Source organism: Microcebus murinus, chromosome 19 (assembly GCF_040939455.1).
Source record: "Microcebus murinus isolate Inina chromosome 19, M.murinus_Inina_mat1.0, whole genome shotgun sequence".
Taxonomy (NCBI): Eukaryota; Metazoa; Chordata; class Mammalia; order Primates; family Cheirogaleidae; genus Microcebus; species Microcebus murinus.
In genome coordinates this window covers 15526272-15542885 of record NC_134122.1, presented here as the reverse complement: position 1 = coordinate 15542885, position 16614 = coordinate 15526272, and the positions used below count along the sequence as shown (strand labels likewise).

The window sequence follows — 16614 nt, the reverse complement described above, 5'->3', positions numbered from 1 at the left end:
CAATGTGAAAATAAATGAAACCTCACACTATTTAAGAAAATCAATTCCTGGTGAATTGTAGATATGTATGTACAACATAATACAAAAAAATCCCCCTTCAACATAATGGAGAATGATTCTGGAATTGGGAAAGTTATTTAAAAAGAACACAAAGCACAATGAACATAATAGAAGAGATTGGGCCGGGTGCGGTGGTTCACGCCTGTAATCCTAGCTCTCTGGGAGGCTGAGGCAGGCAGATTGCTTGAGGTCAGGAGTTTGAGACCAGCCTGAGCAAGAGCGAGACCCCGTCTCTACTATAAATAGAAATTAATTGGCCAATTAATATATATATAGAAAAAATTAGCCAGGCATGGTGGTGCATGCCTGTAGTCCCAGCTACTTGGGAGGCTGAGGCAGGAGGATTGCTTGAGCCCAGGAGTTTGAGGTTACTGTGAGCTAGGCTGATGCCACGGCACTCACTCTAGCCTAGGCAACAAAGTGAGACTCTGTCTCAAAAAAAAAAAAGAAGAGATTGATAAATTAGGCTTTATTTAAATTAAGAACAACTCTACTCCAAAATATACCACCAAGGCAAGACACAAACGACACAAACTGAGAGAGCTGATATGCAATACCTGTAATCAACAACTAAATATAAAAATAATTGCTACATACAAATCAACAAGAAAAAAATTGCCAACTCAATAGAAAAATGAACAAAATATTTGAATAGGCTTGTCACAGAACAACAAGAAAAAATATCTAAATGGCCAATAATAATATGAAACTGTACAATGAGATTAGTAATCAGGGAAAAGCAAATTAAAACTATGATTCCACTGCACACTTCTCAAAATGGCTAAAATTTTAAAAAGTTATATATTTCATTCACTAAATTAAAAATATTAGTTAGAATTTTCCTTTTTCTGTAGAAACATATGACCTTTCACCAATATTTTAAATGATTAATGCTGTTTTCTCTCTCTCTGCCTCTTAATAGAATCTAGTGAACTGGTTCGACCATGTTTATAACTGATGTTATAAAGGCAGGAGTTTTCTTCCAGTTCCAAACACAAAGGACCTGAGCTAAAACAAACTCCATCTGCTTCAAACTAATAAAAATGCTGGATACAATTTAATACAATACATAATAATAAAAACAAAGCCAAGGTGGTCAGAGCAAGATGCTGGACCAGAGACACCACCAGCCAGAGGTCTCTGTGAGAAAGAGTCATTTTAAATAAAATAGAAAAAACAGACAGACAGACAAAGATCAGATGTGGGTCTGAAGGAAGGGTGCCTAAACCTGCAGAACATTCCACAGGAAGAGATTGCAGCGCAGAACTGGAAGGAGAAAGGCATCAGCAGGGATTAAACCCCGAGAGGCTTGGAGACCAGCAAGAAAGGTAGATGGTGCAGTTAAAATCCCTCTCCCATACATGTTGGACCATTGGGGTGGGCACCTGAGCTGCTGGAGAAACCTTCTGCGGACATAAGCCAAGAGACTGCTGCCACCAGTGAGCTTCGTGTGGACAGGACACTAGGCTCCCAGGCCCCCTGGAGCACCTCCCACCCAACAGACCACAGCCAACCAGTGGGCACTATATTGCTTCTCTCCCAACTGGTTGCCTTTGTCATCCTCAGGGGGCCTGAACCCCTCAGGTTCCATCTTACTCATCCCCACACCGTCATTTCCCATCTCCGGCCCAGACTGCAGGAATCACAGGGTCTAGCGGGTCCCTGGCAACCTGCATGGCTCCATAGCCGGGTCATTCTCAGAGGTAGGATCAGAGATGACAAGAGCTTGGACTTTCCTCCACCTAGACGCTTATCCTCCCCTTCCCCTCCCCCACTTCCTGAGAGAGACAATTGACCTTTTTCTTTTCTTACTGCTTTTGATTTAAAGTCTGTTTTATCATAAAAGTATAGCTACTCCTGTTCATTTTTGTTTTCCGTTAGCATGGAATACTTTTTCCACACCTTTACTTCCAGTCTATATGTGTCTTTACAGCCTTTACAGCAAGGTGAGTTTCATTTAAGTAGCTTACAGTTGGATTATGTCTTTATATTCATTCTGCCAATACCTGTATCTTTTCAGTGGAACATTTAATTCACTTACATGCAAGGTTAATATTAATATCTGAGGCTTTGTTCCTGTCACATTATTGCTTTCTAGCTGATTTATAAATTCTTAGTTTCTTCCTTTTTGTCTTTTTATCTGTGTTCAATGAAATTCTGTCATGTTGCCATTTAATTCCTTTATCTTCCTCCTTCATGCGATTGTTTTATAAGACTTATGAGTTTTATATTTCCATCTGTTTTCATAATAATGAATATGAACCTTTTGTTTCCATGCTAAAGACTTCTTTGAGTGTTTACTGTAGACCCATCATGGTGGTGACAAATTCCCTCAGTGTTTGATTGTCTGAGAAAGACTACGTATGTCTCCTTCATTTATGAAATTAATTCTGGAAGAATGTAAAATTCTTGGCTGAGAGGTTTTCATTTATTATTATTATTTCAGTACTTTGATAATGCCATCTCATTCTCTTCTGGCCTGTAAGGTTTCTGCAGAGAAGTCTGCTGTTTGTGTGATTTGAGTTTCCTTTGTAGGTAACTAGGCACTTTTCTCTTGCTAATTTTAAAATTCTCTCTTTCATTTTGACTTTAGTCATTCTGATTATAAAATGCCATGGTGAATTATTTTTTGCAATGTATTTTCCTGGGGATTGCCTAGCCTCCTGTATCTAGATGTCTAACTCTCTTGCTAGATGGGAAGTTTTCATTGATTATTTCCTTAAATAGGTTTTCTAAACTTTTTGTATCTCCTTCCCCTTGGTAATACTGATAATTCATAGGTCTGGTCACTTTATGTAGTCTCAGATGTCTAGAAGGCTTTGTTGATTCTTTTTTATTCTTGTGTATGTGTGTGTGAATGGATTATTTCAAAAGGCTTGTTATCAAGTTCTAAGATTTTTTGTTCTGTTTGGTCTAGTCTATTATTAAAGGTTTTGAATGTATTTTGTATTTCTTCCAATGAATTTTTCAGTTACAGAATTTCTGTTGGTATTTTAATTAAGATATCTTATCTCCTTGGTAAATTTCTCATTCATATCCTGAATTGATTTTCTGATTTCTCCACATTAGTTTTCAGGTTTTTCTAATGTGAAATGATGTTAAATCTTGTGTGATGTGTGTATATGTGGCTGGATTATTTCAAAAGACCTGTCACCAAGTTCTGAGGTTCTTTCTTCTGCTTGGTCTAGCAGTAGCAGTGCTGGAGCAACCCACTGGCAACCAAACAGTCCATTTGGGTGGTGTTGGTAGCTTTGTGATGGGCTATTGAGCTACCCCCCAAGACCCACAGCTGCCCACAACAGGGCTGTGGATATCGTCCTAGGGGTTTGGGGGAGTGCCCAGTCTTCCCTCTCCCTCCTTAGCATGGAGGCAGTTGCAGCAACATCAGCCCATGCCTGGCCCAAGGGCAGGGTGCAGCCCAGTGTTAAGCTCTCAAAAAGGTGCCAGCTGTGGGCCCACAACCAGAGAGGACAGGGTCCCTCCCAGGCAAGCAGCATGGGCAAGAAGCTGTTGGGAGTGTGGTCTGCTGACAGCTTGGTCTCACAGCAGCCCTTAGCAGGGCAGTGGGTATTAATCTAGGTGTGCACAGGGAAGTTTGGTTTCCATGTCCCTCCTCAGCCAGGTCCTGCAGCCACATCAGCCAAAACTGAGCCCAGGGGTTGGGTGAAGCCCACTTCTAAACTCTCAAAATTGGGCCATGAGCCTGCACCCAGAGTGGGTGGGGCACCTTCCAGACAAGCAGCATGGCCAAGAAGCTGTGGGGAACGCCATATGCTCACGTCCTAGTCTCACAGCAGCCTGTTGCATGGTGGTGGGTATTGTCCTAGGTATCCATAATAGAGCCTGATTTCCCTGTCCCTCCTCAGCTAGAGGACAACTGTAGCCACAGCAGCCTAAATTTGGCTTGGGGGCAGGGTGCAGCCCAGCATTAAACTCTCAAAATCGTGCCTTGGGCCTGTGAGCAGAGAGGATGAGGAGCCTCCCCGACAAGCACTGAGGGCCAGAAGCTGTGGGAAATGTGGTCCACTCATGTCTCAGTCTCAATAGCAGCCTAAGACAGGGCGGTGGGGACCTTCCCGGGGGCATGGCAGCACCTGACCTCCCCTCTACCTCCTTGGAGCAGCACAGTGGCAGCAGCCGCATCTGTAGATCCCCAGTATCTAGGCGCTCAGAACCACAACCAGCTGAAGCTGCTCTAGGCTCACATGTCCTAGGATTCCACGTGGGTCCCCTTTCTGGAGCAATGTCCATGCACGATCTCTCACAAGCTCCCTGTTACAGGCTCAAGTGCCGCACGGGTTGAGGCGCTCTCCCAGAGCCAGAGACCATAAAAACTCACTTCAGATTGTGGGGCCCCATGGGGTTTTGTCTTACTGTTTCCTTGCATCTAGGAGTTCTCCTGCCTTTCAGCCAGGCACCAGCCAGGCAAGCTGCCTTGAACCCTCACCTTACTTACTTTTGATACTTCCTGTCACTTTTCTGGTGACTCTTAGTGTTCTCTCTCAGATGATCTGTTCAAAATGTGTCTACTTACTATTCTGGTTCCTCTCTGTGGAGGAGGCACACACTACCTATATCTAGTTAGCCATTTTGATCCCTCCCTCCAAATTCCTGACAGTGTTTTTAGCTGCAAGAGAGAAAGAGGAGAAATTGGGGGTAGAGTAAGGAGAGGGGTAAGGAGATAAAGCATTTTTTTGGAATACTTCTACATTTTTTAATCTTCTTTTCAAATGTATTCATATATATCACACTTAATATCTTTATAAAATGCTGAAAATTAATGACCTCAAGTCCAATTTATGCACCCAGGAAAAAAATACCTGATTCATCCAGACACTTGGTATCCCCTTGGCACACTATTAGGTACTTTACTCTAGTTGAAGTTGCATAATCCAAGACAAAGAAGATTGAGAATTAGAAAATTGGATAGTAACTCAATCACTGAATTTTAAATATTATATTTCAATAAGGATTATACCACAAATATATTTTAAATTACTTGACAAAATCCATAATGTATATTTAGGAGATTAATGCCTAAATTATGAAAGTCACTGAAGTATGGCTCTTCTAAAAAAAGTTAATAATAGAGTCTACAGAAAGATTTTAGATATTAAAGGTTTGTTTTCTAACCTTTAAAATTGGCATTTAAATCCCTTTTTACCATCTCAGTAATATTTTTTGCCACATCACTTTCAGAAGGCACATAAACCAACTCATATACAACTGACGTATTAATGAGGAAAGCAGGTAGTGTCAAAGGAAGAGGATCAAAAGTGGAAGCATGACGAAATTCCTTTTTAATTACTCTACGTCCTATCAAAAGCAATGCCGAAACTACAAATACCAGGCCAATATCCACAAGTAAACCCGCTGTATTCCGCCTCTGCAAGAGAAAAAAAAGGATTGTGTTAATTTACCTAAGAGAGTGTGTGTATATGTACATGTGTACTTATACTCCTGTGTGCACAAACACACACAATATAAACTGACATTACTCTGCTTCATTTTATAAGAGTGGTCCCCTAGCTTGTCTTTCTCACCCTTTTCTACATTTCATTACTCATTCTATTAATTCACCCTATCAATATTCTTCAGATTTAGTGCTACCCTCAGCCTTGAAAAAAAATACCATAAAGTAAAATGAAGGAGCTTTTTAATAATTCCCTATTGGCTTCATTAGCCTTTATAATCATTTCTGACAGATACCTCAACCTACCTTTAAAAGAAGATTTTTCCAGATGAGGACTACAAATTGCCTGAACCACAACGAATCCATTTTATCACAAAGAATGGAAGTTTAACTCTTCAAAAGGAAGTAAAGATGAAAAATAATTTAGGTCACCTGCCAAAATATTAAATTTGGATAAGTAAAAGGATTACTTCATTGTTCTACTCTTTTCTTCCATCAAACTTAAAAGATAATTACAAAAAAAAAAAAAACTTGAAATAAGGATTTATCTGCTCATATATATTTTTTATATTAATTCATTAAATTCACATCCAATGGGCTTCTACTATGTATAAAAACATTAGGCAGTAGAGATGCAAAGAGCAATACATTGTTGCTCCACTTTCACAAAGAAAGATCTAAAGTATAATTGAAGAATATCAATTATTTGGATGGGCTCTGACAGAAACTCTGTCACAAATTACAATGCTGAATATTTACTAACTTACTTAATGCCATATTCTGTGCTAAACATTAGGTCAATTCAAAACAGTCATGATCCTTTCCTCATTGCTGTGGATAGTATGAAACAGTAATTAAAAACCCAGGATATGAACACAGGCTGTCTAAATTCAAATCCTAACTCTTTAACAAGCTGTATAATTTTTAGAGAAATAATTAAACTATGGCTGTTTATTTTCTGTAAAATTGGTAAAGTTTATAGCACTTACCTTATAGGTTTTTTCCCCCAGGGATCATGTGCTGCTATGGAGGGAGTGGCTGAAAGGCTTTGCATCAATCAGTTTTTATAAGTGTGATAAAATATACATAAAATTTGCCATTTTAACTATTTTTAAGTGTACAGGTCAGTGGCATCAATCACATTCATATTGTTGTGCAACCAGCACCATCACCCACAATTTTTTTCATCTTCCCAAACTAAAACTCTGTACCAATTTAACAATATCCACCCGTTCCTCCTCCCACCGTGCCTTCTGGCAACCGCCATCTTACTTTCTGTCTCTGAATGTGGCTACTCCAGGCACCTCATATATAGGTGGAATCATACAGCATTTGCCCTTTTGTGACTGGCTTATTTCACTTAGTATAAAATGTCTTCAAGGTTCATCCACGTCATAGCATGTGTCAGCATTTCCTTTCCATACACCATTTTAACAAGCTCATAGAGCTGTCAAAATCAAGATGGAAGTTCAAAATATATCAAGGTGAGAGAGAAGATGCTATGTATTGCACTAGGACTAAAATGTGCTGCATCCTTTGAGCGAACCGGAAAGAGTAAACAGGTAATGCAACAAGAGAGAACACCAGAATTGAAGTCCTTCTGAACTTGAAGGAGCAAGCAATCAAGGAAGTGAGTGATTTCTGACCATGAGACCAAAAAGAGAAGCACCTTGGAGAACCTAAAAGTACTGGAGAGACAGAGGAGCAGGAGGAGCTCAGCCTTGACTTGAGCATAAATCGATCTCATCCTAATTAACAAGGCAAACACTTTAATTACTGAGCAAGTAAACTTCTGCCCAGATCCCAGAAGGATCTAGATAGAAAGCAAAGTCTTTAAAAACCGAACTGACACCACAAAGGTGAGTTAGAACTTGTGGCTTTAAACTCATAAAGTAGTGTTGCCAGATAATACATCAGAGGGCCAGTTAAATTTCCAATAAAAAATGAATACTTTTGTTTGTGACATATTTATACTGAAATATAATTCATTATATGAAATTCAAATTTAACTAGGTATTTTGTATTTTATTTTCTAAATCTGGCAACCCTGTAATCAGGTCAATTTCCTGCTAAAAACAAAAGTATCAACATTCTCCATAGGATTTTAAACAAGACCCAGAATCTCATAACTTAATGCACACAATGTCCAGAATACCATCCAATATTATTTGGCATATAAGAAATCACAAAATCTCAGCTTGCATAGGAAAAGACAATCAATAGATACTAATGATGTTATGACACAGATGTTGGAATTATCTGTAAAAGATTTTAAAGCAGCTACTACGAAAATGCTCAAAAGAACAATCACAAATAGTTTTGAAACAAAATTTAAAATAGAAAGTATCAGCAAAGAAATAGAAATAAAAATCTAATGAAAATTCTAGAATAACCAAAAAAAGAAACCAACTCACAAGATGGACTCACTAGCAGAATTCAGATAACAGAGGAAAGAGTCAGTGAATGGGAAGGCAGATCAATATAAATTACCAAATATAAACAAAATGGGTGATAGGGGGAAGATGGTGAAAAATGAACAGAGCCTCAGGAATATGTAAGATAACAAAAATTCTAGCATTCAGGTCATTAGAATCCAAGAAAAGAGGAGTAAGAGTGTAATGCTGAAAAAATATTTTAAGAAATAATAACTGAAACCTTCCCAAATGCTGTAAGAGACACAGATACAAGAAGTTGAGCAAACTCCAAACAAAAATAACCCCAAAGAAATTTATGTCTAGACACACCATAATCAAACCAATAAAAACTACAAACAAAACTCTTGAAAAAAAGCCAGAGTAAAACAACACATTATCTATAAGGAAAACAAGATTTGAAAAACAGCAGAGTTGTCATCAGAAACCAGGGAGGCCAGAAGGAAGTGACATTTTCTAAAGTGTTGAAAGAAAAGAATTATTAACCCAGAATTGAATATTCAGCAAAGAAATCCTTCAGAAATGAAGATTTGAAATAACATTCACAGACTAAGGAAAACTAAGAGACTTCATAGACAGCAGGTCTATGAATTATAAGAAGTTCTTCAGAGAGAAGAGAAATGATACTGGAAGAAAACTTGGAACATCAGGAATGAGGAAAGAACAACAGAAGTAAACATCTAGGTAAGCAGTCAAGCATAACAGACTGCTCTTATCTTCCTGAGTTCTTTACAATATTTTGATGGTTGAAAGCAAAGAGTATAACACGGTCTGATGAAGTTTTCAACAAATGAAGATATAATATATGAGACAACTACAGTCTAAAAGCACCTATATGTTGATAAAATTTCTATATTCCAATTGAAGTGATAAAATATTGATTCTAAATAGACTGAAGCAAGTGAAAATTGTATTTTGTAATCCCTAGTGCAGCAACTAAAAAATTACACAAAATCATAATGGATAAATTACAATAGAAAAGATACTAGATAGTAAATCAAATAAAGATAGAGAAATAAAGAATATTGGCAAAGGTTATATATGTAAATAAAAAAGTAGTAATGGTCTGTAGCTCACTTTTCCTATATTATTTAAAAGACTATATAAAAATTATAAATCCATGCAGATTTGGCAAACAATATATAAAGATGTAATTTGTGAGAATAACAACATAGAGGAGGAAGAGAGGTAGACAGAAGCCAAGTTTTTGTATATTATAGAAATTAATTTGGGGTTAATTCAAACAAGATTATTATAAAGTATTAATTATAATTCACAAGGCAATCACTAAGAAAATTAGTAAAAATATATTGCCTAAGAAACAAGAAGGGATATTTCAATTGCATCAGTTTAAAAAAAAAAAAAAAAAAAAGAAACAAGAAGGGAATAAAAATTGTAGCCTAGAAAATACCTATCTTACAAAAAAGGAAAACTATAATAGAGAAATTGAGTAACAAAAACAATATAAGACATAAAGAAAACAAATAGCAAAATGATAGAAGTCTTTCCTTATCAATAATTATTTAAATATAAATAAATTACTGCCCCAATTAAAGAGAAATTGGCAGAATGGATTTTAAAAAGTATGATCCAACCATTTGCTATCTACAAGAGACTCAATTTAAATCTAAAGGCACAAATAAATTAAAATACACACACATATATATATTCAATGCAAACAGTAACCAAAAAAGAGCTGGACATTAGTCAGACAAAATAATTTAAGATAAAATCTATTACAAGAAACAACGAAAGATATTATATACTGATAAATGGGTCAAATCATCAAGAAGATATAACAATTATTTATTCCCCACCAATACAGTCCCAAAATATATGAAGCAAAAACTGACAGAATAAAGGGAGAAATCAACATTTCAACAATAATAGTTGGAGATGTCAATACCCTACTTTCAATAATAGATGAACAACTAAAGAGAAGATCAACAATGAAAATATAAGATTACAAACAATACAATAAGCCACCAGACCTGACAGATATATATAAAATACTCTACCCAAAATAACAGAACATGCATTTTTTTTCTCAAGTGCCCATGTGGCATATGTTAGGGCACAGAACGAATCTCAATAAATTTAAAAAGACAGAAATAATACAAAGACTCTTATATGACTATAATGGAACAAAGTTAGAAATAAGCAGCAGAAGGAAATCTGGAAAATTCACAAGTATGTATAAATTAAACAATACAAGTTTAAGCAAGAAATGAGTCAAAGAAGAAATCATAAAGGAAATTAGAAATACTTTGAGATAAAGGAAAGCAAAAATACAACATACCAAAACTTATGGGATACAGTAACAGCAGGTCAGCTGTAAACTCTTATTATAAAAACTATTTCAAATCAATAATATAGCCTTCTACCTTAAAGAACTAGAAAAAGAAGAGCAAACTACACCCAGAGCTAGTAAGCAGAAGGCAGGGAATTACAAAGATTAAAACAGACAAAAGAAATAAACAATATAAAAACAATAGACCAAGGAAAGCATATGATCCCTTTAAAAGATCAACAAAAGTTACAGACTTTTATCTTGATTGACCAAGATAAGAAGAGCAAAGACATAAATTATTAAAATCAGGAAACAAAAAGGAGACACTACTACCAACCTTACAGAAAGAAAAAGGATTATAAGCGAATACTATGAAAAATTGTAGGCCAACAGATTTGATAACCTAGATGAAATGGACAAATTCCTGGAAGTATACATACTACCAAACTAACTCAAGAACAAGTAGAATATCTAAATAGAGACCTATAATAAGAGATTGAATCAGTAATCAAAAACCTCCTAGCCAAAAATAGCTGGGATCAAATGGCTTCAATGGTAAATTCTACCAAACATCGAAAGAATAATTTACACCAGTCCTTGTGTTTGATTTTCCAAACAACAACCAATTCTCCAATTCTCTGACTCCAGCTGAATTCATTCTGGCACTAATTATCTGGCGTTAGCACAGATCCCACAGGTTAAAGGCCTAGTGTCCCACAAGATTGACCCTACTTCAAATATAGCTACATCCCTCAGTCATTGCTTATTTGTATAAAAAAAATAAAAAAAAAAAAACAAATATAGCTACAAATGTGGTCCACAGGGAACCTGCACTTCTGCCTTGCTAACTACAAATTACAGGGTTACCACGAACCCTCCTCTGCTTTGAGAATGCAATAAAACAACTCACAGAACTGAGGAAAGTGCAATACTTGCAATTACAGTTTATCACAAATGAACAACCAAGGGAAGAGATATACAGGACACAGAGCTTCCATGCCTTCTCTGGTGTGCCACCCTTGCAGCACATTGTTGTGTTCATCTACCCAGAAGCTCTCCAAATCACACTGTCCAAGAGTTTTTATCGAGCCTTTATTATGTAACCATGATTGGTTAAATCAGTAACCATTGGTGGCAACTCAATCTCCAGTCTTTTCCCTTCCTGGAGATCAGGGGTGGTCTCAGGGCTGTAAGTTTCAACCCTTATCACCTGGTTGATTCCTCTGGCAATCAGCTCCCATCTGGAAGCTGTCTAGGGTCTGCCAAGAGTCACCAAGAGTCACCTCATTAGTATAAATTCAGGTGTGGTCAAAATAGGCTAGTTTTGAATAACAAAAGACACTCCCCCCATTCCAGAAATCCTAAGGGTTTGGGGAGCTCTGTTTCAGGAACAATGGACAAAAAAACCCAAACATATATATTTTTATTATATCATACCATCTCAAAGTCTATCAAAAAATATAAAAGGAGGGAACGGCTGGGTGTGGTGGCTCATGCCTGTAATCCTAGCACTCTGGGAGGCTGAGGTGGGTGGATTGCTCGAGGTCGTGAGTTTGAAACTAGCCTGAGTGAGACCCCGTCTCTACTAAAAATAGAAAGAAATTAATGGACCAACTAAAAATATATATACAAAAAATTAGCCGGGTATGGTGGCACATGCCTGTAGTACCAGCTACTCGGAAGGCTGAGGCAGAAGGATCGCTTGAGCCCAGGAGATTGAGGTTGCTGTGAGCTAGGCTGATGGCACCGCACTCACTCTAGCCTGGGTAACAAAGTGAGACTCTGTCTCAAAAAAAAAAAAAAAAAAAAAAAAAAGGAGGGAACGCTTCCTAACTTAATCTAGACCTGAACCACCTTTACATCAAAGCCAAAGAAAGTCATCACAGGAAAAGAACTACAGACCAATATCCTTTATGAATATAAATGCAAAACCTCAATAAAATAATAGCTAACTAAATCCACCAGAATATTAAAAGTATTGAGAAAAGAAAAGAACTTTTATTCAAAAAGTGTGAGTCAGATTCTAGGCCCAAAGAGATATTAAAATGAGACAGCAATCACATCCTACTTCTCCCTTTAGCTATATAGTAATGTCTTGAAACTGCTTGCTATTGCCACAAGTAGCTACAAATTAACTTAATAGTGCTGCACCACACTATAACCTACACCCTAGAGCTTAAAAATGGATAGCCAATCACTAATCAATGTTATTTCTTAAACAAAGGAGAATTACTGGCAAACAACTTTGTATCAGGCCACAGCCTGTCCTTTTTTCTTTAAAAATCCACTTGTAACTGCTGCTAATCAGAATGTGAATTCAGGACAACTGACAACTTGAATTTACGCTCCCAACTTGCAATCCTCCCTAGTTGCAATAAACTCTACTGACATTAATTTTGCCACAGCTTCTTCCTTTTAGGTCAGCAGGATTATACCGCATGACCAAGTGGAATTTCTTTCAGGAATGCAAGACTGATTCAAGACATGAAAATCAATCATGGCCAGGTGCAAGTGGCTCATGCCTATAATCTCATCCTATGTTCACACATTGAAATACCAGCATTTTGGGGGACCAAAGCAAAAGTATTGCTTGAGGCCAGGAGTTCAAGACCAGGCTGGGCAACATGGTGAGACCTCCCTGTGTCTACAAAAAAAAAAAAAAAAAAAAAATTAGCCAGGCCTGGTAGTATTTGCCTGTAGTCCTACCTACTATGGAAGCTGAGGTGGGAGGATTCAAGATTACAGTGAGCTATGACAGTGACAATTTGCTCCAGCCTGGGAGACAGAGTGAGACCCTAAATGGAAGGAAGAAAGGAAGGAAGGAAGGAAGGAAGGAAGGAAGGAAGGAAGGAAGGAAGGAAGGAAGGAAGGAAGGAAGGAAGGAAGGAAGGAAGGAAAAAAGGAAATCAATACAGTTTAACATACATATTAATTAAGGGAAAAAAACCAACATGATGCCTAGCAAAGTAGACAATCAGTTGAATTAATATGAAAAAAAATCAGAAAATTTTAAAATGTCAGAATTATACTCTTGAATCACAGCTTGGAATCCATGCTTCTCCAACCCTGAGAGATTCAGTTGCTGAATTGTTTGATTTTGTGAAAGTGGTTCGTCCCTCCTGGACATGTGGGATGTTGTAATTGACTTTTATAGATGTGCTCCTAGACATTTAGGTACTTAATACAGTTTCTCTAACTCCCAGCTCTTTTAAATACATGTGGGCAGCTTGCTTTACAAAAGAGTTTTCTATTGTGGAAAAAAAAACCAACATGATGATCTCAATTGATGCAGAAAAAGCATTTGACAAAATCCAATAACTTTTCATGATAAAAACACTAAACAAACTAGGAATAGAAGGGTACTTTCTCAACATGATAAAGGGCATCTATGAAAAACTCACAAATAACATTGTACTCAATAGTGAAAGACTGAAAGATATCCTCCTAAAATCAGAAACAAGGGTGTCTAGTCTCACTTCTATTCAATATTGTACTAGAAGTCCCAGTCAGAACAATTAGAAAAAAAAATAATAAAGTCACCCAAATTGTAACGCAAGAAGCAAAACTATCTCTATTGCAGATGACAAAATCTTATATATACAAAATCCTAAAGAACCCACAAAGGAGCTACAAGAGCTAATAAATTCAGCAAAGTTTCAGGAAATAAGGTCAAGAAATAAAAATTAGTTATATTTCTAATCACTAGCAATGAACAAACTTTAAAGAAAATTAGGAAAACAATTCCACTTACAGTAGCATCAAAAAGAGTATAAGACCTTAGGGATAAATTTAAGGAGCTACAATACTTCTGCACTAAAAAATATGAAACACTATTTAAAAGAAAGTAACAAAGACCTAAATAAATGTAAAGGCATCCCATGTTCACAGACTGAAAGACCTAATATTGTTAAGACAGCAATATTCTCCAAATTGATCTATGGAGTCGAGCAATCCTTTTCTTTTTTTTTTTTGCAGAAATGGATATATTGATCCTAAAATTCATGTGGAATTATAAGGAACATTGAATAACCAAACAATCTTGAAAAAGAAGAGAAAGTTGGAGGTCTCACACTTCCCAATCTCAACACCTTCTACAAAGTGACAGTAATCAAAACAATATGGTACTGATATAAGCACAGACATATAAATCAATAGAATAGAATCGAGAGTCCAGAAATAAACTCATACAGCTATGACCAGTTGACTTTTGCCATGCTCATTCAATAAGAAAAGTGTTTTAAACAACTAAATAGCCATATGCAAAAAAATGAAGTTGAACTCCTACTTCACACCATATACAAAAATTAACTCAAAATGAATCAATGATCCAAATGTAACAGCTAAAACAAACTCTTGGAAGAAAACATATGTGTAAATCTTCAGGATCTGAATTTAGTAATGCATTCTTAGATATAAAACCAAAAGAAAATTTAGATAACATGGGATTCATAATAAAAAACAAGTACACTATCAAGGCAATGAAAATATAACCCATAGAATGGAATAAAGTTTTCGCAAATCATATATCTGATAAGCATTTTATATCCTGAATAGATAAAGCACTCTTACAACTCAACAACAAAATGGCAACACAATTAAATAATGGGCAAAAGAATCGAAATAGATATTTCTCCAAAGAAATTATACAAATGGCCAATAAGCACATGAAAAGATGCTCAACATCACTAGTTATCAGGGAAATGCAAATTAAAAACCCAATGTGATACTATTTCGCATCCCACTACGATGGCTGTAATAAAACAAAACAAAATATTTTTTGTTGTTTGAAAATAGCGATTAGCAAGATTGTGGTAAACCAGAACTCTCACACACTGATAGTGTGAATGTAAAATGGTGCAGCCCACATGGAAAACATTTTGGCAGTTCCTCAGAAAGTTAAAGATAGAATTACTATATGACCCTCCAGTTCTACTCCTAGTTATGTACCCAAGAAAACAGGAAACATATCTCCATACAAAAACATGTACTACAAATGTTCATTGTAGCATTATTCACAACAGCTAAAACGTAGAAACTCAAAAGTTCAACAACTGATGAATAGATAAACAAAATCTGATATACCCATACAGGTGAATATTATTTGGCTTTATAAAGGAATGAGGTACTGGTACATGCTACAATAAGCAGGCACCTTGAAAACATCATGCTAAGTAAAAAAGCCGGACACAAAAGGACACACATTATATGCTTCTATTTACATGAAATGTCCAGAACTCACAAATACGGGACGCAGAAAGCGGTCGCCAAGGGCAGAGAGGAGACAGCAACGGAGAGTGAGCACAGGGGGGTGATGAAAAAGTTCTGGGATTAGGTAATGGTGGGGGCTGCACGACACTGTGAATTTAGTAAAAGCCACTGAACTGTACACTTCGACGGGGCAAAAATGGTGAAACTTTATGTGATTTGAATTTTCCCCCCGTTTTTCACAAAAGGAAAACTCTACAAGATGGATGTGATTGCCACGCCACTGACGAGAATCAAGTCACGTGCCTCAAACCAGATTAGAACCAAAATTGACTACACCTCCCAAACTCTCCCATCTAAGCACTAAACTACAAAAAAAAAAAAAAAGTTAAAATTCAGCCCTCAGTCTCTACCGGGTGGGGTTCTGTGTCTTTGTTTGGAAGGGCGCTGGGCCGGGACACTCACGGCTCAGTGCTGGCAACCGCCACCGCCTCCGCCGCTCGGGGGCGCCGCCGCCTCCCAACGCCCCAACCTCCCTCCGCGCAGCCGCCCGCGGCGGGTTGAGGCTCCGGCCTCGCGCGCACGCGCACCCCGCGGGGGTGGCGTGGGAAGTGGGGAACTTCGGCCCGGCGGGGTGGAGGGGAGTGAGGGGGGCCCGCGAGCACCGCCCCCGTCCCCTACACCCCCGGACCTCACCCTCGCCCTCCACCCCCAGCCCACCCTTCTCGGGCTTCCCAAATATTTCACCGCTTGCTCCCCACCCCAGGCGCACCGCACAGTCCCCCACCTCCAGAATGACAGAGACTGGGAGTAAGGACAGGGAGACGCTCGCCTTGACCGCGGCAGCATTTACGGGGAAGCCAACTGAGCAGTGAAGATAAACACTTTAATACAATATTTTTTTTTTTCAGTTTTTAAAGTAAAACTTAAACATAAAAGCACATGAGGAGCTATGTTGGAGTCTAAAGCAAAAGGAAAAAATCTGTAATCCTGACTATTTAAATTTTTTAGACTCTGTCTATTGAAGATTTTTTGCGTTAATTTTAATTATTTTTAAATATTGCATTGGGCACTGAATAGGTTCCATAAATTTTGTGTGTAGGTGTGTACCTCAGTCACCTACTTGCCTCACCATGGTAACAGCTCCGCCTTGTGGTCACCTTCAGTGTGCTGGTGGCAGAAGTCTAGGAAGGTGCAAGTGACCATCTCCTCCC

At 37.7% G+C, this 16614-nt stretch overlaps 1 protein-coding gene across 2 annotated transcripts in view; it reads right to left on the bottom strand.

Annotated features, from left to right (window-relative positions):
• LOC105885304 (phospholipid-transporting ATPase ABCA3-like) overlaps positions 1-15936 on the bottom strand; it is a 63037-nt gene extending 47101 nt beyond the window's left edge. Inside the window, exons 1-3 of one of the 2 annotated variants that reach the window (XM_012790140.3) lie at positions 15866-15936; positions 5780-5905; positions 5194-5446 (exon numbers count right to left, since the gene is read on the bottom strand). In XM_012790140.3, coding sequence (XP_012645594.2) covers positions 5194-5446; positions 5780-5839 — 313 coding nt within the window. In that variant the 5' untranslated portion in view covers positions 5840-5905; positions 15866-15936. The remainder of the gene's footprint in view (positions 1-5193; positions 5447-5779; positions 5906-15865) is intronic. The other variant, XM_012790141.3, reaches the window with a different exon arrangement.
• Between the last annotated feature and the right edge of the window lie 678 nt (positions 15937-16614).